General features: G+C 43.9%; 1 protein-coding gene across 3 annotated transcripts in view; it reads right to left on the bottom strand.

The window, feature by feature from the left end:
* Positions 1-27,768, bottom strand: part of Ptpra (protein tyrosine phosphatase receptor type A) — a 102,150-nt gene that overhangs the window by 4,421 nt on the left and 69,961 nt on the right. For all 3 annotated transcript variants that reach the window (XM_034494170.2, XM_034494168.2, XM_034494169.2), the window contains 13 exons: positions 19,334-19,424; positions 16,775-16,851; positions 14,769-14,805; positions 11,839-11,936; positions 10,603-10,722; positions 9,688-9,854; positions 8,898-9,033; positions 7,878-8,027; positions 6,214-6,307; positions 5,873-5,949; positions 5,291-5,425; positions 1,227-1,352; positions 995-1,146 (listed from right to left, as the gene is read on the bottom strand). In XM_034494170.2, the coding sequence (XP_034350061.1) occupies positions 995-1,146; positions 1,227-1,352; positions 5,291-5,425; positions 5,873-5,949; positions 6,214-6,307; positions 7,878-8,027; positions 8,898-9,033; positions 9,688-9,854; positions 10,603-10,722; positions 11,839-11,936; positions 14,769-14,805; positions 16,775-16,851; positions 19,334-19,424 (1,460 nt within the window). The remainder of the gene's footprint in view (positions 1-994; positions 1,147-1,226; positions 1,353-5,290; positions 5,426-5,872; positions 5,950-6,213; positions 6,308-7,877; positions 8,028-8,897; positions 9,034-9,687; positions 9,855-10,602; positions 10,723-11,838; positions 11,937-14,768; positions 14,806-16,774; positions 16,852-19,333; positions 19,425-27,768) is intronic.

The following is a 27,768-nucleotide window of genomic DNA, read 5'->3' as shown; positions in this document are numbered from 1 at the left end:
TTCATAGTGTAACTGGAATGAGAGGAGAAAGACTTGTAAGTTAGTACTGATGTACTTTTTATTGTTTTGTTATATAGTTGAGAATAACCTTGAACTTTCTGATCCTCCAGAGTCCATCTCCTGAGGAGTTGGGATTACAAGCCATGTGCTAACATGCTTGCTCTTATGTGATATGTTCACAAAGCTACATCCTCAGCCCTAGAATAGGAGCAAATCTTTTGAAAGACTGTACAAAAAAAATTTTTTTTGAAGCAGGGTCTTACAATGTAGCCCTGTCTGGTGTAACTCACTCTGTGGACCAGGCTAGTCTTGAACTTAACAGATCTACCAACTTCTGCTTCCTGCATACTGGGATTAGCTGTGTGCACCAGTGCTTCCTGAAACTTCACTATTAAGGACATACATCAAGATAAGCTTTTTTTTTTTCCCCCTGAGGGTGTTAGACATTCCACTTGGGGCCTCAAGCATGCTAGCCAAGTGCACCACCACATCCTCAGCCTAATATTATTGTCCCTCTAAAATGCCATCTCAAATAAGAGTCACTTGCTCCCCCAGATAGGGCTTCTCTCCATTGCTCTTTTGTTGGTCATGTTACTACTAATTTGGGCTGAAACCCAAGGAGCATTCTTGACTTTTCTTCTTCTTTTTTTTTTTTTCTATTCTTAGTCTCAATGATCCCCCCCCCCCCATCATTTTCAAAATATTCTCTTCTCTTTCCCCACGTCACATTGTCACATTACCTAACTGGTCTCTCCAACCTTGGCCTCCCTTGCTGCTCCTGTTACTGTCCCATGTCCTTCTCGAGATGTGAATAAATATCCCCACTTCCTCAGCACACACTGCAGAGTTCAAACTCTAGGACCCCCTCTGGTTACCCAGTTGTCTGGATCATCCATCCAGCACCACGGCACTCAGGAGGGTCCCTGGTGTTCTGTACCCATCCCCCACCCCCCCATTTTCTTCTGGTTCCCCTCAAGGGCAGGGTCAGCAGTACCTGCAGTGCACGGTGATGGGATGATTCCCCGACTGCTGCTGCTGCTTCTGCACGGCTGCGATGATGTTGATCATGCCCTTCCCATCGCTGGGGATGCCCACCTCAGGCCACCCGTGGAAGTGGAACTGCCGGATCTGCCGACTCTTGTTCTCCTTTGGAAGAAGCTCGGTCAGTGATGCAGAGGAAGACCTGTTCTTCCTGTAGGAGCTGCCCCACCCAGTACCCATCTCACCCTGGTGTTGGTGACCAGGAGGTCTCGGACGGTGTAGCTCTCACATTCCTCCTCCTTCTTCAGCTCAACTGTGATGTCTCCATAGGACACCAGGCCATCAGATGGCCAGTACTGGGCACACTTTTCCTGGAGGAACAAGAGGGAGAGGCGTGTGTGGTCAGGGGCTAGCATCTCTATGTGGTAGAACAGCAGTGCCCATAGGTAGCCTGGCTCCTCACAGTACAGGGACCTTTTCTTCTGACATTTATATTTACATGCATTTATGTATGACTGTTTTGCTTGCATGTATGTATGTGTACTGCCTGTGTGCCTGGGTCTTACTGTATGGCTCTGGCTGGCCTGAAATTTCACTAAGCACCTCAAGTTGGCCTTGAAACTCACAGAGATCTACCCTTCTGCCTCCCAAGTGCTGAGATTAAAGGTGTGCACCACCATGCTGGCCCACAGTGTCCTCTTTGCCCTTTAATCTGTAAACAGTTAAAGGATGCCCAAAGGCTGCTAACTCAAGCATTTCTATCCTTGCTCGTGGGCAGAACAAGCCAGTACCATCAGACATTATAAGAGGATTACGTATCAAGGGCCAGGCATGATGGCTCCTGACTGTAACCCCAGCACTGGGAAAGCAGAGGCAAAGAAGACTGTGAGTTCAAGATTAGCTTGAGTTACAAACAAAGTAAGATCTGCTCAAAACACCCACCCACCCACCCATCAAAATAATAAACTGGTACTGAAGACCACACACACCCAGCAGCTTTAGGTCATAAAATCAGTTACTCACAGGGGGGGAAGCAGAAGATAAAGAGGCCCTCCAAGCTGCGGTGGGGAAAGCGGATGGACACAGCAAAAATGTAGCCTCTTTTGGCTGGCTGATGGGAACAGTGGGTTAAGGTAGTTTCATTTGATCCTGACTGAACCTGGGCTGCAGACTCATGCTATATAATGAGTTTGAAGCTGAAAAAGCTATTGCAGGGAGGTGTGTAAGGTGTGCAAGGTGTGAAGGCATGAACTACATCCAGCCACATGATAGAGGCTGGATTTAACGATGGTATGGAGAGATACTGGATAGATCGTTAAAGTTGTGAGGCTGATGTTTGGGCTGATCCTCACAGATCCTCAGTCTGTGAAGGTGACAGGATTCTTCATTTAATTTAGTTCTTCATGTGGGCTCAACAACAACAGCAACAAAATCAACAAAGTTTAGAGAGTTAAAAACAAAACAAAGTCAAACTCTGAGAGAGAAAGAGAGAATGTTAGAGGACAGCACAGGCAGAGGCGGCCTCTTGGCAGTGGGATCGTGGTGGTGAAGGCAAAAGATGGCTTCAGATCAGGGATCTACTGGGCTGCTCTCACTTAAGGGACAAGAACCTTTGTTAGGGGACAGAATGTGAGTCTAAGGAGTCTAGGTAGTGAGAAGACCCAGGCTACAAATGCCTAGGGATCCCACTGGGAATGCGGTGTGAGGGCAAAGCTGAAGATGAAGCCCATGGAGAACACATGAGACCCCCCAAAGACAGAGGCTCATGGAGAACACATGAGACCCCCCCCCCAAAGACAGAGTCCCATGGAGAACACAGGAGACCCCCCTCAAAGACAGAGGCTGTGACGGATTCTAGAAACCATAGGTAGCCGTGTAGTTTGTAGAAGGATCTGAGAATACGGAGGGGGAAGTAAGGGTATGACAGACAGGGTGGGATGGTGCACATACCCATAATTCCAGTGTTTGGGATGGTGAGGCACAAGGGTCTTCACTATTCTATTCTCTATCCTCTCACCTCCCCCACCCTCCTTCTCTCCCTTCCTCCCCGCTCACTGAGACAGGGTCTCACAATGTCTCTACATAGTTCTGGCTGCCCTGGAACTCACTATGTAGATCTGATTTGCCTTGAACTCAGCAGAGACCCTCCTGGCTCTGCCTCTGGAGCACTGGGATTAAAGGCACATGCCACCACCTCTGTTAAAAGGATGCTGATTTAAAAGCCAGCCTGGGAAACAGTGTAAGAATTTCAGAGACAAACAGGGCTAGGGATACAGCTAACTTATTGAGCATGTCCGGAGCCCTAGGTCTGTTCCCCAACATAGAAAAAACGAGGCATAGTGTTGTACACTTATAATCCCAGCACTCGTGAGTGATGTTTAGTTTAATTAATTAAATTTAATTCCAGTGGTGAGGGCAGAAGGATCAAAAGTTCAAGGCTTTTGGCTTGGCTACACAGTGGATTTGAGGCCATCCTGAGATACGTGAGATCCTGTCTGTAAATAAATAAGTGAGATGAGGAGGAAGGGCTGAAGCAAGTTTGGGAACTAGCTGTCAGCACTAAATATTCCTAATATTTACATGTATGGATATTTTTAGCGAGATCTCCACAAACTCAAACAGGACTATATAACAAGGTGTGACACAATTACGTTTATATTTTTCAAAAAGGTACCATTTAGCTGCTTGTAATGTGAGCCAATGGGTTAAAGGTGCACTTCCTTATTTAAGTGGGTTCAGAGTTGAGTGAACTGAGTGATGACTCTTTTACTTCTGCTTCCTAAGTGCTGGGATTATAGGCTTGTGCCCCCTTGCCAGGGTTAAGAGGTCTGTTTATAAAAGAACACTTATTCATTTATTGTGTGTGGGTCTGAATGTGCCATGGGGTTCATATGGAAGTCAAAGAACAGCACCCTCACCTACTGAATCATCTCACCCCAGAGAGCTTTTAAGAAACATACAAATTAGACTTGTCAAAGGCAAAAATTGTCTAAAAAGATTAACTGGTAGTTTTGTGCATGCGTGTATGCGTGCATGCGTCTGTATGCACCAATGTGCACAGGAGGAGGCTTGAAGAAGGGCAACACATGCCATTTTACTCTTCACTTATTCTGTGAGGCAAGGTCTCTCCCTGAACCCAGGGCTTCATTTTCTCAGTGAGGTTGGAAACTAGAAAGGCCCAGAAATCCTGTCTCTGCCCACTGGAGGCAGGGTTTTAGGACTGTGCAGAACAGCTGGCTTATTACATGGTGTCGGGATTCAAAGCCGGCCTCCTTGATGTGCATCAAGCACTAACCACAGAGCCATCTCTCAAGATCTCCAAGCTCTTTGGTATAATGTCCTAACTCTTCTCTGTAGCTTAGAAGTGGCTGTCACCAGCTTCTCCAGGCTCGGCTACTGACTCTAATCCTTGCTGGATGATGCTCCAGGGGCAGTGAGTCACCTACTTACAACAGCACACAGACTTGATGCAATGAGGCTTCAAAAAGTACGAACCATGGGAGCACAGCCTGAAATAAGGAAAGAATATGATACCCTGAAATTGGGAGTGCCCTGTTAAGGCTGCACTATCAGGAACAGAGAGTGGGGAGCCATTTCCTATGCTGAGGAGCTGATCTAGGGCATCTCCGAGGTCTCTGCATAGTCAGAACCCAAGATAATACTACTTTTAAATTGGCTTTAAGTCTTTTTGTCCAACAAAACAAAACAACAACAACAACAACAAACCCTGTAAGTATGGGCTAGGAAGCTGCTGGCCCAGCAATGGGGCCCTTTTCTGTTTTTATCTCTAGTTCTGAGAAAGCCTTTTGCTAATGATATATACATATTGAGACAGGGTATCACTATGCAGCCCTGGCTAGCCTAGAACTCCCTGTGTAGACCAGGGGCCTCAATCTCATACAGATCCTGCTGTCTCTGCCTCCATACCTGGCCTCAAATTTTTTTGTTTTATAAAATTTGTTTTTCTTTTACTTTATATTTCTTAAATTTCACTGTTTACTTTTGTGTAGTAATTATAAAACGTGACCATGTCTTAAGGACATTCAGATGCTTCTACTTGAGACCTGGCCTGGCTATACAACTTCTTACTACCAGGGAGGTGGGATGAAGAGGATGTGTGCAAGGCTGGTCTGAGGGCTGGGTACAGGAGAGGTAAAATGGTGGGAGATATCTGGAATCAACTGGAGGTTCAGGGAGAAGCTGGGGACAGCTTAGACACCAACCAGCTGCTGATCTGCCAGGTAGCATCAAAGGTTTAAACACACCTTACAACCTCGTTTCTCAAAGCCCAGCATCTTCTTGAGCTCACCTGGCCTCTCTCTTCCAGTTCTGTTAGCATTACGATGGAACAGGACTTCCATTCCCAGATCATTCTCCAGAAGTCCTCAGTTGTGTGGAGAAGGGGGCCCTGGCTGGCGATGTAGGAGTCTTTCTGCCGGTAGCCCTGCATGGGTCAGGTTAATCATAGAGGTGTCTGTCAGGAAGGGTGAGTGTAAAAGAGGCTTATCTGGAATGGAGTAAGATGAGTCCTCTGAAGTGACAGGGACCGCTCGGAGGTGGATGGATTCCACAAAGAGCTCTCTTTTGATGAAAGATCATACCAGGGAAGGGAAGCAGGGGGTATGGAGGTAGGGGGAAGAGTAGAAACAGGAAAGATTAGATCAGCTTTAGATTCTTGGATCTGATTATGTTGTAAGGTTCTCTTCTAGAAATATGTAGCATGTCTCCTTCACATTGGTGTTCTTTGTGGCTAGACAGGCCTAGTGCTCAGGGTGGGTAGGCAGCAATGAACTTAGGCGCTGTTGACTGACTCAGATGCTCTTCTCAAGCAGGCATGTGAGGGAGGCACTGGAAGTTCCAGGACACTCATGGGACATAACCCATCACTTACATCAATGAAGGATGCGTTCACATAGTCTGTGTTCTCTTCGCCTCGTTTGACTGGAATGATCACTCTGTTAAATTCATCTGCAAGGAGGACAACGAATGGCTTGCAGCTCACCAACATTCACTCCCCTTATAAAGCTTGTAAGTCGGTGGGGCAAAGACAGCAATGTTCCTTTGGCTTTTATGCCTTTTTTATTTCCTGAAACCACTAAAGAACTGAGAGAAACAAGAGGCAATGCTGTGACTCTTGACTTTGGCCAATCACACTGCCTGAGAATGTGGAATGTGGCAGGAATCAGGAGCTGGAACAGTGATACTGGAGTGGGGAGGGGGAGGGGTACTTACACGGAATGATCTGTAAAACCCGGTTCTTCTTCATGTTGGCTGGAAGGTTGCCTGTGCGCATCTTGTCATTCTGGATTTTGATTGAAGTTAATTTCTGGATGAAGGAAGAAGAGCAACTATTGCTCCCAGTGAAGAACCTCTTGCCAGTCACTAAGACCATACCTTCAGGACCCCTGACTGCACAGTTTCTTCCCTACAGTGTTCCGTCTCTATTTCCAGATGTCATTTTTCTGTCTTTAAGTTTAGTAAGAAGTCAAAAGAATGTTTGAGAAGCAATACTTTCTAGGCTCCTGTGGAACTTCCTGAGATTCCTCTGACCTTGAATTTTCTGGGCCACTTTTCAGCCATTTAGAAAAATATTCAAATGATATTCCTCCTTCTTGGTTTTGAGGCAGTTTCTTTGTCTGTATGAGTATGTTCCTTATGTGTGTGCATGTGGACCCAAGAGGTTGGGTGACCTATTTTATATTCTCCACTGTGTTTTTTGAGACCGGGTCCTCTCATGGAACCTGGAGCTTGCAGTTGCAGTCAGCTGGATGGTTGGCCAGTGTCTGTCCCCTTTCCTGTCTGTTTCCCCAGTACTGGGGTTACAGGTACACCCTACCATGCCATTTTCACATGGGTTCAGATATCCAAACCTGAGTTGTCAAGCTTGTGCAGCGTCCTAGACAATCAAGCATATATTGCAGTGCAATACGGAAGCTTTAAGGTGAATGGTTCTCTGTGTCCCATTCACTATCAGTCTGATGTCTGCGAGTGCACTCACCACACTGCCTTGTCTTTTTAGACAGGGTCTCTATATATAGCCTACCCTGTCCTGGAGCTCACTGTGTAGACCAGGCTGGCCTCAAATTCACAATAATCTGCCTGCCTCTGCCTCCCAAGCACTAGGATTAAAGGTGTGTGTCACCATATGGCTCGATTACATTTCTGTGCCCCAGCTGTAATTGTTGGTCTGCCTAGCTTAGGCTTGAGAACTTTTTTTTTTTTTTTTTTTTTTTTTTTTTTGAGACATGGTCTCTCTATGTAGTTCTGGCTGTCTTGGAGCTTGCTGGTCTCAAATTCAGAAATCGTCTTGTCTATGCTGGGATTAAAGGAGTGAACTACCATGCCCAGATTCTAGGAGTACTTCTCGATGCGAGTGTGACATGGGTTGTATTTATTTACTCTGTGGGAGTAGAGGGCTGCTGAGGATGGTTCCACAGCCGCAGCTGTGCATATGTTCTATCATTGAGTTAGACCCTAGCCACAGCCCTGAGTGTTAAATCACTGTCTAACAGCATCAGAAGTGGTCAGCGATTGAGGGTTCATGGGCCAGATACTGCCCATTACCTGGAAATACCGCCCAAGTCACGTGTTCACTTGTCTCTGGGTGCTTTCGTGTTACAATGGCAGTATCAAGTAGTTGGAATACTGTGTGGCTCAAAAGACATTTTACCTGGCCTTTACCCTGCTGTACATTGTAATCATCTAGGGGTGCGGAGAGGCTTAAGGAAACACTGTTTTCTATTCATTTTTTCTTACAGACAATTCAAGTGACTTTATCACGCAGGACACACTCAACTACCACTGGCCATGGCACACAGAATTAGCATTTTTCCTAGATCTGTTTTTTTTAGACCGTGTGGTCTCTTCTGTTTGGACATTGTACAGCTTCAACTCACCTTAAATTCCTCCTCTAACCCATTGTTGCTAGTCCCTGGAATCTTGTTATAAATTTTTTGCAGGTGGGTTTCTAGAGACGTCACTTCCAGTTCTGTATCCCCATACAGATAGTGCTCCAGAAGGGCCTGGTATATGAAGACGTACTGCATCTGAAACGTGGGTCACACAGAGGTCTCAGTTACAAACAGCTCGGTCGTGGTGGCACCAGATCACTTCCAGTGCTAGCTTTACTCAGTGTACGTTTCCTCTGATTTTAGCAGGGATAAAGTTGTCATTCATACTGTCCCAATATAGTGAAACCGGACTTGAAATGCATATGCATAACCTGGGGCGGTTAGGTTGGGAGGCAGGGTCCTGGCCTGGTGGATTTCACAGTCTAAAGAGTCTGTCAGAGACTGGACATACACAAAGGCTGTGAAAGCCTGCAAGGTCTGCAAGGCAGACTCAGCCTGGATCCATCTGTGGTGTGCCCACAGAGTCTCACTATTGCTTTTGGACTTGTCTGCATCATGACTGTGGGCCTTGGCATGCCTGCATCCATTAACAACTATTCCATTACCCTTAAGGTCTAATGGAAACAACAGCTGCCTTTCTGGTCCCCCTGCTGTGGAGCTACAACCTCTTGTATATGTTATTTCTTTTAAAAAGATTTTTATTTATTTTATGTGTATGAGTGTTTTGCCTCATGTATGTATGAATACTATGTGCATGCCTACAGAGGCCACACGAGGGTGCTGTAGTCCTGGAACTGAAGTTACAGATAGTTGTTAGCCTCCATGTGGATGCTGGGAACTAAACAAGCTAGTGCTTGTCACCACGGAGCTACCTCTCCAACCCCCATGCTTAGTTTCTTTACATATATGGTAGAAGGAAAGAACTAACTTGTAATTTGTCCTCTGACCAACACAGGTATGCCATGCATGTGTATACATCCTATGTGATGCCCATGTGCAAGGAACTAGAGTCCTCAGAGCAGACATTAGAAAGCCCTTCCCTTGCCTCACCCACAGATCACTCACGTCTGTCTGTACCATCTGGCAGCGCTGGGCCCGGATCCGGCTCACAAACCCATATACATCCACTTTTCGCTCCGAATGCATCATGTCCAGCATGGCATCGATGACAACAAAGGTGCCAGTGCGCCCTACACCTGCACTGTAGCCAGAGAGCAGGGGTTAGTGCATGCAGGAGCAGGCAGGGGAGGGCACACAGCTCAGGGTCTCCAAGCAGCCAAATTATAATTTCCTATGGGACAGAACACTGCGCTAGCGTCAACAATCCTACTGTGCTAGGAGCTCCTGGTCTCTAGTTTTCAGGGCCTGGGTACCCTGATATTTAAGGGCCTAGGATGGCAAGGGAACTGAGTCACCCAAACTGGCTTCACAGTGTAGTCTCTACTCCAAACCTAGCAGGGCTGCCCTCTAAGAAGAAAGAAACATTAACTCCAATAAATATAATGGCAAAAGCTGCTGATTTTATCTCATGCATTGTCAGGGGTATATACTGAAAACAATGGGAGTCAGGGAACAAATTCTATAACTGTAAATACTGCTTCTAGAGGTAAGACAGAGCCTCTGGCTTGAGCCTTCCTTCCAGTTATTTTAGAACTGGAGTAAGCTGCCTAACTCCCTGTCTTTCCCCAGGTCATATTCTCCACCCTAGACTAGAGCTGGAGGATTCTTTCTGGCTGCTGCCTGGGGTTCCAGCTATGCATTTCTTCTGTGGCAGTCTCCTTGGTCAGGGTCCCTGCGCTGGTCCCTTGCTCTGGCCAAAGGGGCAGAAAGTGGGCAAGGGTCAGGCCACACTGACCTGCAGTGGACCACGATAGCCCCTGCATACTGAGGGTTACAGGCTTTCACCTTCTTGAGGAACTTGAGCATGCCAATTGGGGTGAAAGGCACCCCAAAGTCTGGCCAGCTGGTGAAATGGAACTGAGTGATGAGGCGCTGTGGTTTCCTGTTGGTCACGTCGCCCACCTGTGAATCGAGGAGTGAAGTGTTTGTTCTGGTAACAGGAGGAGGGCAACAGGATAGCATGCACAGTGTGACAAGAGGTCAGGTGAAAGAGGTCAGGTCACATGAAGCCTGAACAGCTGCTGCTACAAACGCAGGTGGAACTCAGAGAACTTAAGTGACTGAATAAACCCAAGAACCATTATGGTAAACAGCAGGGTCAGAGACACATGCGGGGCACAGGATCTCACTCTGTACAACAGGCTGGTCTCCTAGTTAGATAGCCTCCTGCCTGTGCCTCCCAGCGCTGGAGTCAAAGGTGTGCACCACCATAGCTAGCAGGGCTCCTGATTCTTGATAAATCCTCTTTCCAAAGCACCCTGATCCCCAACTCCAGCCCAGGCCTCCGTGGTCACTCTGGAAGGTTTACAATAGTCCCAGCATATCCTTCGTGTTAGAAATCTTTAGCGAGGTGAACACAACATCCAGAAGACTGCTCCACTCCCTGAAACCCCTCTTCTTGTGCCTGGTCACATTCAAGGCAATCAAACTTTGCCTGAACAGGTCCTTTTCCCAGCCGTAAAAACCATGGCTTGTTTAGCTTTGACAGAGAAGTTCCTGGAGGTCAGATTCCTGGTTTCAGAACCAGGTGTTCTGTATACTATGCGATTCCTGACATCCTGAGCAAGAAGGGGACAACCCAGACCTTGCTACCCTCTTAAAGGTTGGCAGATACTACACAAACGTCTGGAAAGGAGGCAGAAGACTGTACCTGCTGAATGCAGAATTTCCGTACTGTGTAGTCCACCAGGACAGTTACATCCTCGACAGACACACGGACATTCCCATAGGTCCAGCAGCCTTGGTCTGGCCAGTATTGGGCACATTTACACTACAATGAAAACAAACACATGTCTCTCACTCAAGACTACCCCAACAGATGTAAAGAGACTGAGAGAAAAAAAAACCACAAAGCCTGTCTCTCCTCTGTCACTTCTGTCAGCTAAAGGTTTGGTTGTTGTAACTTACTTTCTCTTCAGCTGTACCAGCCTCACTCACAGACCTCTCCATCTTCTCCACTCCTACCCCTCAGCTCAAGGTAAACAGGAAACTGTTTTACCAGCAAAATCTGCACCACCTAATCTCCCAGGTCAGGCTTTAGACACAAGCTTGTGTGATGGAGGGACTGGGTAGTTGTGGTCTTGTTGGAGGAAGTGTGTCACTAGGAGTGGGCTTTGAGGTTTCAAAGCCCAAGCCTGGCCCATCATTTCTTTCTTCTTGCTGCCTGCAGATCCAGATGTAGAACTGTTATTCTCAAGCAACAAGCCTGCCTTCATGCTGTCATCCCCTCTCCATGAAGATAATGGATTAAACCTCTGAAACAGTAAGCAAGCTCCAATTAAAAGTGCTTTCTTTTCTAAGAGTCAGCTTGGTCATGGTGTCTCTTCACAGCAATAGAACTGTGACTAAGGCACCCAGGTTTGGCACTGGCTATAGTCCAGCTACAGAGCTGGTCAGGCCACAAAGTAAAAAGCTGTTAGAAGCTGCCCATAGCACTTGGTGTGGCTTCAGCTTCTGTACTCCTGAGGGCCACACCTATATTAGGGGCTCTGCTAGTTTACATGGCTCCCACTATCAGCTTGAGGCTATACCAAACGCTTTAGAAGGTGCTGCAGGAAACTAAGGGAATGAGGGGCCAGAGAAGCTGAGGGGAAAGCCTCTTGTCTTTTCTAGCTAATGGCCCACTTCTCCCTTCTTGGTTACTTTAAAATGAGAATTAGCTATTTTAATCCCAGACATGACAACATGCCATGGACACCTCTACCCTGTCCTGAGAGTCATCTGAAATTTCCAGGGTACAGGAAGAGACACATTAGCCTGTCTGGATAATCAACTAGCATAGTAACTGAAGAAAGAAGGCAGCTAGGCTCAAGCTTAGTGCTCCAGCAGAGCAGACCCTCTACCAGATATGCCTATATCCGGGCTTGCTTCTAAATTTTCAGCTTACCTCTTTTCTCTCCTTCAGGTTGGTCACCATGACAATGGTAGCTGTGTTTTGTTCCCATATCATCCTCCAGAAATCATTCACTGTTTCTTCTTTTGGTCCTAAAGCAGCCAAAGTGAAGATTGAAAAGGAAAAATAATTCTAGAAGTCTGAGACTACTCAGTCCTGATTTTTGGAATTTTGTGTCTATATATCTTCGGAGGAGTATCCACCTTATTATCCATTCATCCACCTGCCAACTGAATGTTTCCCATTATTTACCACGTGTGTACCAGACACTTGATTAGGAGCGTGGACAGGAGGCTTCCAAGTAGGAAAGAACCCAACGGTTTTCTAAGGGTAAAGGTTTAGCAGTCATGACTGATTACTGAATACAGACCAGACAGTAAGCCAAGGGCTAACTCTGACATTTATTCTGTCCCACTACATTCTGGAATGAATGTCATCAACCCCAGAAAGGTTGAAGGACCTGTTGAGGTTGGAATTTAAATTTACTTTCTATACAGCCCTTCTCAAAAAGCCATAAGAAGTTCCTAAACAAAGCCAGGCTCTGTACAATAAGAGGTGGGGGTGGGATTTAACAATGGAGAGGCTAGTGGAATTCCAGGGTATGGTAAACAGAAGTCTTTGCAATCCAACTCTGACATGGCTTAGGGGTACTGGATCTGCTATAGAACTAAAGGTCTTAGGAAAGCCCCCAAATGTACTTAAAACAATGAAACTTTTGGAGGCAGCAACCAACCAACTAACCAAAAACCAACCAACCAACCAACCAACCAACCAACCAACCCAACTAACCAAATAACCAGTTCAGGTGAATGTGGTGACATATGCCTTTAATCCTAGCACATGAAAGCAAGGAATCCCTGTGAATTCTAGGCCAGCTTGGTCTACACAGTGAGGCCCATCAAATAATTAAATTAAATTAAATCTTATTTATTTGAAGGTGTTGAAAGGAAACATACTCTTATGAAAGAGTTTAAGGGGGAAACCAGTAGCATTTTTTATAAAAAAAACTAGATAAGTAGAAAAACAAGACAATGATTAATCTTGGAAAAGAATGAAAAACTGCAAAAGCATGACGTATTATTGATAGGTTTTCTCCATCCACGAAATAAACCCATTCAAGCCAGATTAAAGTATAAAGGCAGGTTTATTGGGGGCAGCTATCAGGTGGGTTGCTCATCTCACAGGAGGAAAGGGAAACAGAAAAGGGGGCAAGCAAAGGAGAGAGGGAGGGGAAATGCTGCGAGTGGGGGGAGGAACAGCTGGGGAGGGAAGCTGGAGGGAGTTAGGGTCGGGGAGGAGGTGAGAAGGGCTGGGGTGCTAGTGTGGTCTCTGAAATGTGTAACAGGCATGTGTGATGCTGAGGGAGCTTGCAGGCCAGCATGCACTTTGTTATACTAATAAGTACCACAGGTAGCCATTTGTCCCTCTGCCAGTGATAAGGGAGAAGACTCCCTAAGGAATGCTGCCTTTATCTAACAGCCAGAAATCTTCCTACAGCCCAGGTTGACTCCTTTTTTGGATACTGAATGGCCCTTTGTAGTCTGAGGAACTGGAATCTCTTGATGTAACACTGCTTTTCCAGAGGACCTGGGTTCAATCCCTAGTACCTGCATGGTGGCTCACAATCATTTATATGCAACTCTCACAGGGAAACTGAGGCCTGTATGCAAGGAGCACAGTAAAAAAAACCAAGCTGGCTGCTCCATGATTAGGGGGAGGTTTTTATTGTAAATAAAAGAGAGACCATCCAGAGGTGCCTGAAGAGTCTAGAGCAGAGAGACAAGAAGCAGGCTGACCATGGCCAGCGTGCAACACTTCCTCAGAGTCTTTCTGGCATGTCTGTTTATACTTTTCCTTCTTTCCCTATGCTAATCTTTCCCCTCCTTTTGTTGTTGTTTTGTTTTTTAAGATAGGGTCTCACTATATCTCTGGCTGTGGGTGTGGCACCTATTAGTATAACAAAGTGCATGCTGGCCTGCAGGCTCCCCAAGAATCACACATGCCTGCTACACATTTCTAGCATCCCAGCCCTTCTCACCTCCTCCCTGACCCTAACTCCCTCCAGATCACAGGCTCCTCTCCCCAGCTACTCATTCTCCTTCTAACTTGCTCTTCTGCCTATGCTCTGGGGCTCTCTGTCTCCCTCCTTCTTTATTCATTTCTTTATCTCTCTGCTCTGCTCCTGCTATCTCGTGGCCTCTACTTTTCTTGCTCTCTGCTCTGGACTCTTCCAGATTCCTCTAGAATGTTTTCTCTCTCACATCTATAATAAAAAGCTTCCCCTTAATCATATCACAAAGCAATTATATTGTCAGCTTATATAAGCAGCTGGTGCTCTTAACCTCTGAGCCATCTCAAGCTACAAGGGATTTTTTAAAAAAGGACTTTTTGATACTAAGTCATCAAGATGAATGTCATTAGGTGCAAACCTAATGTATTATATTTTCTTCTTTCTTGTGTGTGAGAGTATGTATGCACATGTTCATGTGTGTTGTGTGCATTTGCATATTACTGTAGAGGTGCACTGTTTGCCTGTGGGGGTAAGAAGTCAAATATTAGGGTTTCCTCAATTACTCTCTACCTTATTTTTCTGAAGAGACTCTCACTAACCTAGAGCTTGTTAACTAGATAGACTGTCTAGCCAGTGAGTCCCTAGGATCTTTCCGCCTCTGCCTCTCCTGCAGTAGAATCAAGTATGTACTTTTAATGAAGTTGCTAGGAATCTAAATTCAGGTTTTCATGTTTGTGCAGCAAGCACTTTACCAACTGAGCCATTTCCCAGCCTCCCATGGCTCTTTTAGGTGACAGCAACTGGAGAAAAGTTACTGTATTTTCATTACTTCATTTAGTATCTGGGCAAAATCCCCCACCCTCAACCCAGTATGGGATCATGGTTTAGCCCGAGAATAAAAAGTTGTCATTACCTTGTGCAGCGATGAATTTATTCTTTTCCTGGTAGCCCTGAGTGGAAAGAGATGAGAAAGAAAAGTGAAAAGCAGAAGTTGTAGAGTGACTCTCAGTTCACAAAGCCTCCCCTGTAAATGGTCTAGGCAATTCATAAGAATTTCCATTACAGAAAGCCCAGGAGGGTTGGCTTTGGAGAGGAGAATCAGAGATGAAGAAGCTCAAATGGTGTGGGCAGTCTTCTCACGGTGAATTATTAGGAATACTTGGGGAGAGTGTCCAGAGACTGACCCCTGGTCTACACCGTGTCTGATGTCTTACTAGTAACCAACAATGTGAGTTTCAGTGTTCATGGTGAGGCCTTCCAAGGCAGAGCATGTAAGGTGGTTCCAGGGTGGAGCTGGGCTGAAACTGGGAAGGACAAAGCATTTTTTCTTGAGGATGTTTCTCAGGCATAAGCAAACTTTAGAAATAGCCAGGTTTGACCCTGAGCTTCTCTGTTAGTCAGAAACAAAGGAGCCTGGGGATGCCATTCAAGGAGATAAGAAGTCTCTGAGAGACTCAGACCAGACAGGGTCTTTCTTTTCTCCCTGTGCAGATGGCAACAAGGTAGGCAATGGGAAGCAGTCTTGCTGGGACACCAGGCTACACCAAGGTAGTGGTAAAATCAAAGGATGGAGCTAAACCTGAGAAGTCATTTCCTGTTCTAGTTCATACAAGGGCAGAATAGAATTGTTTCCTAGCAGAGAAGTACTTAAAGTCAGAGATAAATAGCAGGCTTCTTATAACTTTCTTTTGAGCAACAATTTAGTTTTCAGAAATGTTTTTAATCATTACAATGTGAAAATTGAGACAGGTGTAATTTAGGATACTCAATCCTGCCCCAGTTCTAAACTTGTAATTAAAACTGATGGGCTCTTAAGAAACACATTAAGCACACCACACTCCTGGCTTCATGAAAAGCCACTGATCAAGTCTCAATGGAGCACAAAAACCTTAAAAAATCAACACAAACACACACACAGATGTGGAGGTCAGCCCAGCGTGTTTCCTACGTGGAGTGGGTCGGTACCTCTGTAAGAGTGCCCACATTAGTAGCATCACCTAATTACTAAAGCAGAACAGAAGGAAAAACTACTAAGGGACAGATGAAATGTGGCTATTTGGCGGCTTCCTTGTCTCTGAGTTCTGAAACCTGAGTCCCCAGCTGTTTGTGTAGGTGGAATTTACATTCCTTCCAGTAGAAACACTTTGAAAGACTTGCTATATGCCTTCAGGCGTCTAAAGACAGGAGGAGCTGGTTCCTTCCAGTCTAGACTAGAGTCTCCTGTCAATGTATTCAAGTAACCTTTGTGTTGCCCAGAATATAGATATTTCATGTTGTCTGCATCACTCCAGGGTACCTGGGAGCACCTCCCTTCCCTCAGGCCTGATTCACTGGGTACATACTGACCAGACTTACTTGGTAGCAGCTTTTTTCTTTCTTTTTTAAAAAAAATACTTTAAAAAAAAGTATTTATTTTATGTATATGAATATACCATTGCTCTCTTCAGACACACCAGAAGAGGGCATCAGATCCCATTACAGATGGTTGTGAGCCACCATGTGGTTGCTGGGAATTGAACTCAGGACCTCTGGAAGAGCAGTCAGTGCTCTTAACCACTGAGTCATCTCTCCAGCCCGGTAGCAGCTTTTCTTGTCTTGGTCTCCCTTATTTGTACTACTGAGGCCTCAGTAGTAATGCTCAAAATGAAGCTTTTTTGAGCTTTGAAATACTCAAAAAAGGGCTTACAGAAATATACATCTAGATTCAGATTTCTGTACTGTTCTGTAGCAAATGAAAAAATAAACAAAAAAAAAATTTTTTTAAATTATCCACTACTAAAAAAAATTAGCCACTTAAAAAATCAGATCTGTTAGGAAAAGCTTGTGGTGGCAATCTCTCAAAAACATAGCTAGGAAGAAATCAGTAGATGGCAGCTAATAGCTCCTCATGGATAAACAGGAAGAGTCCAGGCTCCTTACATTAATGAATGAAGCGTTGATGTAATCAGAATCTGGAACCCCTTCAACAGGTGTCAGGTGCACTCTAGAGTGGTCATCTGGAGAAAAACCAAACAAGAAGTTAACGCTTCAAGAGATCCAATCTTGTTTCTTATTGTCCTGAACTGCTAAACTGAAGCAGATTAGCTCAGACACCTTGTCTCTGTGACTGAGACATGGTATTCCAATATTCTTTTTTTATATAGTCTTACTTTGTAGATCAGGATAACCCAGGACTCCCATTGTAGTCCAGGCTGACTTGAACTTACAACAGTCCTCCTGCTAAAGCCTCCCATGTGCTAGGTTCATAGAAGCAAGCCACTGCACCTAGCCTTTAGATTGTATAACACATTTTAAAAAATATTTATTTTGTGTGCATCTGCCTGCCTGTGCTTGTGGAGCTCAGCAGACAAGAGAATCAAGTCTCTCCTTCCATGATTTGGGATCTGGGTACAGAACTTAGGTCCCTAGGCTTGGCAGCAAGTGCCTTTACCCTGAGCCTCCTTGCTGCCTCCCAAACCCTTTAAAACTGTTCTTTAGTCTTAGCACCCTTGAGGCAGGAGTAGGCAGATCTCTGTGAGTTTGAGGACAGCCTGGTTTATACAGTGAGTTTCAGGACAGCCAGAACTACATAGAGAAACCCTGACTCAAAATTTTTTAAGTTTAATATTACTATAGTTAAGTTTATGTGTGTGTGTGTACTTGCATATGGTATGTATGAGTGCAGGTAAGTCTTGTGCCATGGTATGGTATGCACATGCGTGTGTGTGTGTGTGTGTGTGTGTGTAGGTCAGAGGATAACTTTCATGAGTTGGTTTCTCCTATTGTAGATTGAACTCAGGGTGTCAGGAATCTTTACCTGCTAAGCCATCTCACCAACGCTCAACATTATTTTACTTCTAATTATTTATTATTATTATTAATAATTATGTGTGTGAGATGCATGTGTGGGTACATGTGCTACCCCATACATGTGGAGGTCACTGGACAATTCTGTGGAGCTGTTCTCTCTTTCCACATTTATGTAGATTCCAAGTTTTGAACTCAGGGCTTCAGGCTTACTCAATGAGGCAGCTCTCAATGCTGTTTTTAGTGCCCTAAAACTAAAAACACCTTTACCATATTAGGATTATTCTATTGTATCTATACTATAGAATATTAAACTACTGATAAAAAGTGCTTCTAGACAGATGAATATATATATGATAATATATATTAAAGTCAGAGAAGTGTATATTGTACAATATACCTTCTATATGTAAAAATGTTGTATACATATATACACACCCACACATATGGATACAAATTAGATTGCAGGTCTCACCAATCACACTTGAGTAGGTATTGTCAATATTTGTTCTTCAATTATTGACAAATTATGTACAAGTATTAATACACTTACTATGTACTAGAAAACAAACACTTTAAAGAAATAGAGGCCTGTGAAATGGCTGAAAGGGTAAAGGCCCTTACTGTCAGGCCTGGCAATCCAAGGAGCTACAAGGTAGAAGGAGAGACCCAGCTCCGGTAAGCTGTCTTCCAACTGCCACCTGTGTACCATGGCATAGGTGCAGCTATGCACATACACAAATAAATGCAATACAAGTTAAAAAAGGTTTAAAAGGATAAAATTGTTTTAGACAAGATTTATTATTGTGTGTGTCAGACCTCCTGAAGCTGGAGTTACAGATGGCTGCGAGCCTCCATGTGAGTACTGAACTGAACCTGGGTCCTCTGCAAGAGTAGGAACTGCTCTTAACAGCTGAGCCATCTAGCCCCCACATGAGAAAAACTGAAAATGTCAATATATAAATACAAAGAAGTTCAAACATCTTTGTCTCATACCCTACTAGGTAAAGCAAACTCCATAACAGAGACTTAAAACTCAGACTAAGTAATATACGGACTGCTACCTAAATTCAGTGTCCCCAGAAGTCTTGTGAAGTAATTTCTGTTTGTCAGGAAAGCCATTACTTCCCTTACCTGACTTAACTAACTACTTCTGGCAATGGGCTGTAACACATCAATGGCCCTGTGCTGGCCCCCAGGCTGTTCTGATCATAAACCTGATCCCGGGACTACCTGCTCCTCTTAACTTCTACTGTTCTTTCTGACCCCAAGAGACAGCCTCTGAAGTTTGATTTCCCAATAAACCTTTCCTTCTAGCAATGGAGTAGTTTTGTTCTGTGGTTTCACTACATCCTTGCTTACAGCTAAAGAGAGAACTTTGAATGATAGTTTGTTTGAGTAAGTAGTGTGCGTATCAAACCAACCAACCAACCAACCAACCAACCAACCAACCAACCAACCTACCACACAACCTACTTTCTGCCTGGTTCCATGAAGCTGCCCTGCCTGGTCTTTAGAAACAAGCCTGCAATTCAAACTGTGATCCATTATCCCACCTGACTGTGGGTTGCCTGGGGGTTGAGGGGAGCACACATGCTCTTTCAGCATTCTTCTTATTGCCCTCCTGTTACCAACTTCAAGATTCTTTCCATCCTCAAAAAAATCTGTCTAAGAAACCCTACAAACACTTACAAGGCAGGATGTTTACATATCGATTTTTTTCCTTGTTCTCTTCCTTGGAGGCAGCCTCGCAGGTGGCCTGGATAGGACAAGCAGGGAGAGCCTGAAAGGTTAAGAGAAATCAAAGGAATTATTAAGAGAGATAAACACCAAGCAGGCATTCTGCCTGACCACGCCTGATCTGTCAGTGAGTCCTATTTGGGGGGCAGGAGGGGAACACAGACCCAGGTGAATATTACCAGCCTAACAGAAAATTCACCTTTCTCCTACATCGTTTTAAGCCTTAAGGATTCACTCAATACCAAGAATCCACAGGGGAAGGATGCATGCTTTTTATAGGATTATTAGTTAGAGGACTATTACAATGTGTGGCCAAAACGGAATACACCTGTAAACTGGGAATGGAGATTATAAAAGAAAAATGGGTTACTTATTTATTTATGCATGTATGTATTTTAACCATCATGCAAAGACATGATGAAACTCAAGTGTTAACTACTCAGAGTGACTGGTTAGTCAATGCCTCTTTAGAGGTATTTCAGAGACAAGGAACCCAGCCTCTAGCACTGCATGGCAAGGACGGGTGGGCAGCACCCTACAGCGGTGTGGCAGGTGGGAGAATGGTTATCAATTCTGGAGCACCTGCAGCGTAGCTGGCACAGGGATGGCGTAGGTAATCAAAGTGTCTTGGCATGAGAGCCTGGTTTATGAACCTGAGTAAATCTGATAACTTTCTCAGTCTGTATTACCTCATCTTCAACGCTATGAGTGAATGATATAATGTCATGTGTGGTACAAAGCAGTATTCAGGAATCAATATTGTGAGAGTGTGATGCTGAATTCTATGTGAACTGATCCCTCTTGTGTGCTCCACATACAGCAAAGAAAGCAAAACAGGAACTATTTTAGCTAACTTGGATAACTTCAACTGAGTGATCAGAACATTTTTATGAGCTTTAAAAATAGCCCTATCTTTTGATCCAGCAAGTTGATAACCTCCTCAAGGAAACAAAATGCCTAGGTGAACTCACTTCCTTCATCATCTTTAGTGTGATCGAATACCAAGACAAGCCACAGTCTTCGACAGCGGGGGAGAGTGTATTACAGTGTACATGTGATTTTACATTCAAACAGATATATGCTGTATGCCTGTTATACAGGGTGTATGGCAAATAGAGTAAAACATGCATGGCTCTTGCCCTTGCTAAAATATAAACTTGTGGTGACATTAAACTAGTAATACAAGTAAAACACACACACACACACACATTTCATGAAAAGTAGAATGCTATTAAAAAAGTAAATTTAGATCAAAAGTAGCCCATGTGGAAGGATGAGGCAGGAGATACTATTCTAGTAATGAATAATAGAACCTGTGAAGACCCAGAGGCAGTTGAAGTTTCCCCTGCACGAAGACTGAAAAGTCAGTAATAGGCTGTAACAGTCAGAATAGGCTGGTGGAGATGGCAGGAGTAAGGATGGCAGAAAGCAGGAAGAGTTTGACAAGGTGAGACTATTCATTCTCACAGAGATCCTTATGACAGGAGTTTAGATCCTAAATATATGAGTAAAGTCATTGAGGGTTTTAAGAATGAAACTAGTTTACACGATAAAGAATACCTCTGGTTGCTCTTTGAAAAATAAGACTGAAGAGAGGCAAAAATCAAAGCATGGGATAGATGCAGGTAAGATGATGTGGTCTGGGTAAGAATGGCTTTCATAGGCTCACATATTTGAATGCTTAGTCATCAAGAAGTGGCTTATTTGAAAAGGATTAGGAGGTGTGAACTTCTTGGAGAAAGTGTCTCTGGGAGTGGGTTCTGAGGTTTCAAAAACCCAAGTCAGGCCCAGACTCTCTCAGGCTATGGATCAGGATGTAGGTCTTTGCTCTCATGCCTGTCTGTGTGTTCCTATGCTCTGACTATCATGATAATGGACGAAACCTCTGACAATTAAAGGAAACCCCCAATTAAATGCTTTCTTCCATAAGAGTTGCCTTGGTCATGTCACAGCAACAGAACTGTGACTCAGACATGACAATATGCGAAAGTGGATGCATCTGAGCTATATTCTGGAGTTACGGTCACTGCATTTGGAGATGGACGGAAGTGAAGTAGACGGAGGGAAGAAAAAGGAATGGAGGAGAGCTCCCAGGTTTCCAACTTGGGAGATAAGAATGATTAAAAGAAGGAAATGTCAGTTTTGGGGAAGTTGGTTTTGTCTGGTGAAAGGTGCTTTAAGGAGGGAACAAGGCTATTTCCTGGGCCTTGCATGACACGGTATAAATTATACTGTAAATCTAAAGGTAAGAGCAATCAGTCTCATAGTCTATCATTCCCTCCTGAATCAAGAGATTTCAGTTTAAAGCCTGGAGATTCTGCAGTGTTATTTCACTAAGACAAACAATTCAAGACTCTGTGTTGTCAGCACATGATGATAGGAAAGTTTCTTGCTTTTTTTTTTCTTTGTGCCAACTCTTGCATACAGAACTGAGAAATATCTAATTCTGGAATTCCCCAGTTCACTTACACTATATCATCTTTGGTCCAGGCTGGGTTTCCATGCTGGCACAGGACAGGTGAAATGCCTGCTTTTTCAGTCCTCAGACTAACCCCATAATTTTCTTTTTAAAAATGATGTAGAACAGAAAAAGGGGGAGAGAGGGAGATTACTGAACTAGCCAAGGCTGGCCTTGAACTTGTTATGTAACTGAAAATGACCTTGACTTTATGATCCCCCTGCCTCCACTTTCAGAGTGCTGAGATTAAAGTGTCACAATGCTCCATTTTATGTTGTATCAGGGATCGAACCCAGGGCTCTGTATGCAAAGCAAGTAGTCCCAACTGGACTACACATCTAGACTCCACAGAACACAATCTTTAACATGGAAGGGTAGGAATGACTGATTGCTGCCTCACAGTCCTATCAGGACCACCAGGGAAGAGACAGGAGAAAAGATAGAGCTTGTTTTGCCTATGTCAGGGACAAAACAAAGGGGGCCTTAAACTGCTTTCATTTTTGCTCTGAGAACAGCTTGCCCAACTCCCAGAAGAAGCTGCAGAATTGAGTGACTAGAAGACATTAAATTCTCTAGGAAGCAGTAGGTAGCCTTAAAGACCATTTTACTTCTTTTTTTTTATATTTATTTTTTATTGGATATTATATTTACATTTCAGATTTTATCCCCTTATCTCACCCCCCCCAGGAACCCCCTATCCCATCTCCCCTCCTCCTGCTTCTATAAGGATGTGCCCCCCCACCTATCCCCCACTCCTACCTCCCCACCCTCAAATTCCTCCCCACTCGGTGTCCAGCCTTCATGGGACCAAGGATCTCCTCTCCCACCTATGCCCGACAAGGCCATCCTTCCCTACATATACAGCTGGAGTCATGGGTCCCTCCCTATGTGCTCCCAGGCTGGTGGTTTAGACCCTGGGGAGCTCTGGTTGGTTGGTATTGTTGCTCTCCTCATGGGGTCACAAACTCTTTCAGCTCCTTCAGTCTTCTAACTCCTCCACTGGGAACCCCTGATCAATGGTTAGCTGTGAGCATCTGCCTCTGAATATGTCAGACTCTGGCAGATCTCTAAGGAGACAGTTATATCTGGCTCCTGTCAGAATGCACTTCCTGACAGACCATTTCACTTCTTAGTCAAACTTTAACTCAGCCAAAATTATGTGCTTCAACATTTTTATTTAAAAAGGTACATCTGCCATCTACAATAACTTACAAGTTCATTCTGGGTTCTTTTACTCCTTCTGAATTCTCTCTCCTTTCACAGATAAACTTGGAACTCATCATCATCTTGTCATGATACGTATTCCATATACTGCATCCTTATTATTGCTCAGTGTATTTTGTGGAATGGAATGCATAATAGAGTGCTAAGGTGCTTTTCTTTTGGCTCAACATTATGCTCGTGTGCTGCGTAGTTTTCTATCAACTTGACATAAGTCATCTAGAAGAAGGGAATCTCAAGTGAGAAAATGCCTCAAGAGTAGGCTGTATCCCTTTCTTCCCCAAGTCGCTTCAATCACAGTGTTTTATCTCAGCAACAGAAACCCTAAGACATGTTCTGAAGTCATTCAACTGTTGTTTGTAACTGGCATTTGCTCTTTTTAACAAATGAAAGAAACAGTTTTGGTTTGGTCTTTTTAAACAATATTTACTTGCGCTTTGTTTATATGCAGGTATGTATACTAACTTATCACACAGTTACCCGTGCTCCTTCATTTTCTTTTATGGTCTCTCTACTTATCAACAAAATTTTTGTATTGCATGTAGTCAAATTCATCAACCTACGTTACCAACATCTTCAGGTGTAAGAAATCCTTTCCTGCTGCGCGGTGGTGGCACATGCCTTTGTCTAAGCACTTGGGAGGCAGAGGTAGGCGGATCTCGGTTCTAAGACAGCCTGCTCTACAGAGTGAGTTCTAGGACAGCCAAGGCTGTTGGGGGTGGAGGTCGGGGAGAAGAAATCCTTTCCTGCTGTGACATCATAGATGTGTTTTCCTATATTATTTTCACATTTTCCAATCTTGTCCTTTAAACTCCCGTATGTATGTCAAATGCTTGCGTTTTACAGGAGACAAATGGTGCACTTCACTTACTCTCATAGGTCTGCACAGCGTTCCAGTACTATATACTGTAAACCCATTCCTGCCCCATCCAAAAGGCAACTTCGTTTCAATGATGAATCTGTTTCCATTTATACATGGGGTCTGTCTACTCTTAGTATTCCGCTGCACTGGTCTGTCTGTCTACTCTGCTGACAACATCAAACTGTTATGATAAGGACTCATAATGTTGTGGCAGTTCTCCTCACCTTGTTCTTCTTCTTCGGGATTGTCTCAGCTAGTCTTGACTCTTTTCTCCTCCATAAAAATTTTAGAATCAGCTTGTCAAGTTCCACAAAAAACCTGTTGGGATTTTTATTGGAATTGCATTGAATCTGCATATTAGTCTGAGGAGAGCTGGCATCTTCACACACTGAACTTCCTAACCCAGAGATTTTATTTCTTCACTTGCTTAAGCTACTTTCCTTTAATGTATGCAAATATTTTTATAATTTTCTCTAAAGATTTTCTAGATATTTTGTTAAATTTATTCTTAAGTGCTTTACAGCTTAGGTTCTAATATAAGAGATATATTTTAAAAGTATTTTTTGTTGCCTATATACAAAAATTAGTCTTTATGCTGCTTTTATATCTGATAATTTATCTCCTGAGACTGAACTTTTCTGAAGAAATATATGGAGAAATAACTTCTTATTTTCTCTTTGACCTGCGATCCTTTGTCCTGCTTCCTGGTTCTGTCAGGGATTATCAGAACTTGCTGGATCTCAGGTCCCTGTTACTATCGAGTCTCCCTTCAAGGACCCTCACCTCACAGCCACCAGCAGTTCTATTTAAAAGAACACAACAACCAGATACACTGAATAATATAAACCAGATCAGCTGGTGCCTTTCCTATGTCTCTTCCAGAGTGCAGCCACGGTGAATACCCAAAGCCCTTGTCACGATGTTTGCTAGTTTCCGTGGGGTCTTAACTCATCAAGGTAACTCAGATGTCTGTCCAGTTCTACTACATGACATACATGTCTTCTTTACCTGGTATTCTAAAAATTAACCTGTCACTCAAAGTAGGGGATCCCAGAGGAGGGCCATGCAAAGGACGTGATAATTTCACTGGCTTTAACTTTTTCCTCTCTTCTCAGTCTTTTCTCTTAGGAACTAAATCTTTTTTTTTTTTTTTTTTCCCTCTTTAAACCTTGAGCACTTTAGGAAACCTAGGAAGTGGATTTGTAATGTGTGAACAAATTCTTCCTAAGACAAATGCTGGTGAATAAAAAAATCTCCAGTTTGTAACTAAGATAAAAGCTATAGCCTCGAACTCCCAATCAGCAGGGTGTCACAGAAGTGCTGTACAGTCTTTCTTCAGCCTGTCAGACAGCTGTCAAGTCCTATGCCACTGTTCCTTTCCAGAACAACACATCTGGTGACACATCTTTCACAGTGACCTGACCAGAGATGTGCTAGCCAGAATTCAAAGGCAACTCCTTCATCACAAATGCATTGCACCCACCACTAAAGCATTCTACAACCCACCAGCTCCATTCCTCAGATTAAAATCACAACCACCTACTAAAAAAAAAAAAAAAAAAAAGAATATAGAGCCAGACCATGGTGGTATAAACCTTTAATCTTAGCGCTAGGGAGGCAAGTGGATCTCTGTGAAGTTGAGGCTAGCCTGATCTACAGAGTGAGTTCCAGGATAGCCAGGGCTACACAGAGAAAACCCTGTCTCAAAAACCCAAACCGGAAATTAAAGAAATGCTTAAGGAAGACTCGTGACACAGCACACAGCAGAAAGCAGTTCCCATTATGTCCTTCCTGTCACCAAGGCTGTGAGTGTGTGTGTGCATGCCAGTGTCAGAGGAGTTCCAAGTCATGCCACTCTTCAGGAGTTTGTTTGTTTGTTTGTTCGTTTTTTAATATAAGTGCACTGTAGCTGTCTTCAGACATACCAGAAGAAGGCATTCGATTCCATTCCAGATGGTTGTGAGCCACCACGAGGTTGCTGGGAATTGAACTTATGACCTTTGGAAGAGCAGTCAGTGCTCTTAATAGCTGAGCCATCTCTCCAGCTCCCAGGAGCTTGTTCTTTAATAAGACTAGCTGGTCAGAAAGTCCCAGAGATCCACTCATTTCTACTTCTTCAGGATGGTAATTTTGGTGTCCTAGGCCTTTTAATATTGGCTCTGGGAATACAACTTATGTCAAACATTTTACTGACTGAGCCTTCTCCCCAGCCTGATTTTCTACTTTTCAGTCTAGGAAGATAACGACATCTTCACCAAGTCTCTAGTGGGATCTTGCTGTATGTCCCTAGCATAGTCCTTGCTGTATGATATACACTGGTGAGGTAAACACTGGAGCCTCTGAATGATATGGGAAATGGGAGGCGGCTAGCTCAGTCACTTCAGGGGACCTACGAGACTAACCTGTTAGAGAAAGTGCCACTTCTCAGCTGATAGCTAAGTTTGGGTCATCCCTTTAATTACAGTGAGGCCAGGCACCTGTTTCTGACAAACCCTGATCAAGCACAGCTGAATTCATATTCCATGACCATTATTTCTGTCTTAAGAATTTGTACCACATTTCCTGTGATAACTCACGGTGGCAGAGGAAAATAAAAATTTTAGGATTTATTGGTCTCTGGCCTTGAAATTTCTAGGAGTCCAGAATATCACTATTGCATATTACTTACAATGGAACACTTAAAGGCCAGGTAAAGGAAGGGGTTCTGGCTCGAACTGGGTTATATTAGGGGATACCTATTACAGTAGAATATCCAGAGGTGTACAAATTCCCTACCTACTAGATAAAGACTCTTATAGAAAAGGCAAATGTAAGCTCCAGGATCACTGACCTGCCAAAGGCTCCGTCTCCACATAAGCAGAGATCGTAAGCAGTACAGAAAACGTAAAAGCTTGTAGGACATCCAGCTACAGTGACACTCAGAGAAAATCTTTGTATAGTATGGATGCAATACCTGTCAATTAAAGATGATTGGCTTGTAGCTGAGACAGGAAATAGAAGGTGGGACATCCACTAGGAAGAAAGGATTCTGGGATAGAAGAGGCGCAGGAGGATGGGGCACCCGGGAAGAGGAAGGAGGACAGGCATGGAACCTGAGAAGAGGTAACCAGGCATGTGGCAGAGCTTAGATTAGAATAAATGGGATATTAATTCATGAGATGGTTGGGTAGCAGCCAAAACTTATGGCCAAGGTATTTGTAAGTACAATTTGAGTTTCAGGGCCATTATTCAGGGAGCTTGGGGCTGGGAGAAAAAACTTGGATTTCTTAGTCTGTATTAATAAGCGATTAAGATAGAAGACTGTTGTGAAACTCAGAGCTTGAGGCCAGTCTGGGAAACAGTACCTTGGAGGGAAGGGAAAATAAAGGTACACATAGACAGAATACTTAACAGGCTAACACAGAGGACTCATGGTCTTTAACAAAGTACGTGGAAGCTGAGGCAGGAAGAGCTGCAGTTCCTGGCATGTCTGGGCTACATAGTAAATTCCAGGACAGGCTGGGCTATACAGTAAGTGAGTCAAATCAATACTGGCTTTTGATAAATCAAGTCAGTTATCAGCTGGAGCTGTAGATTTAACAATTCGTTTTCCCAGCAACTTTTCTTCCTGATGTAGAACCCCTACTACCTTAATCTAGGTTTACTGGGACAAGTGTATGATTTTTTTAAAGTTGCATACACTATTTGGAGCTGTTTCCCACTGTCTTTTTTCTTAATTGGTTATTTTACTTATTTACATTTCAAATGTTGTCTCCCTTCCTGGTTTCCCCTCCACAAACCCACCACTCCCATCGCTCCTCTCCTTTGCTTCTATGAGGGTGCTCCACCCACCCACTCTCACCTCAC

The sequence above is a fragment of the Arvicanthis niloticus genome, chromosome 2 (assembly GCF_011762505.2).
Source record: "Arvicanthis niloticus isolate mArvNil1 chromosome 2, mArvNil1.pat.X, whole genome shotgun sequence".
Taxonomy (NCBI): Eukaryota; Metazoa; Chordata; class Mammalia; order Rodentia; family Muridae; genus Arvicanthis; species Arvicanthis niloticus.
The sequence above is the reverse complement of the archived record's forward strand: the minus strand, read 5'-3'. Positions and strand labels throughout refer to the sequence as shown.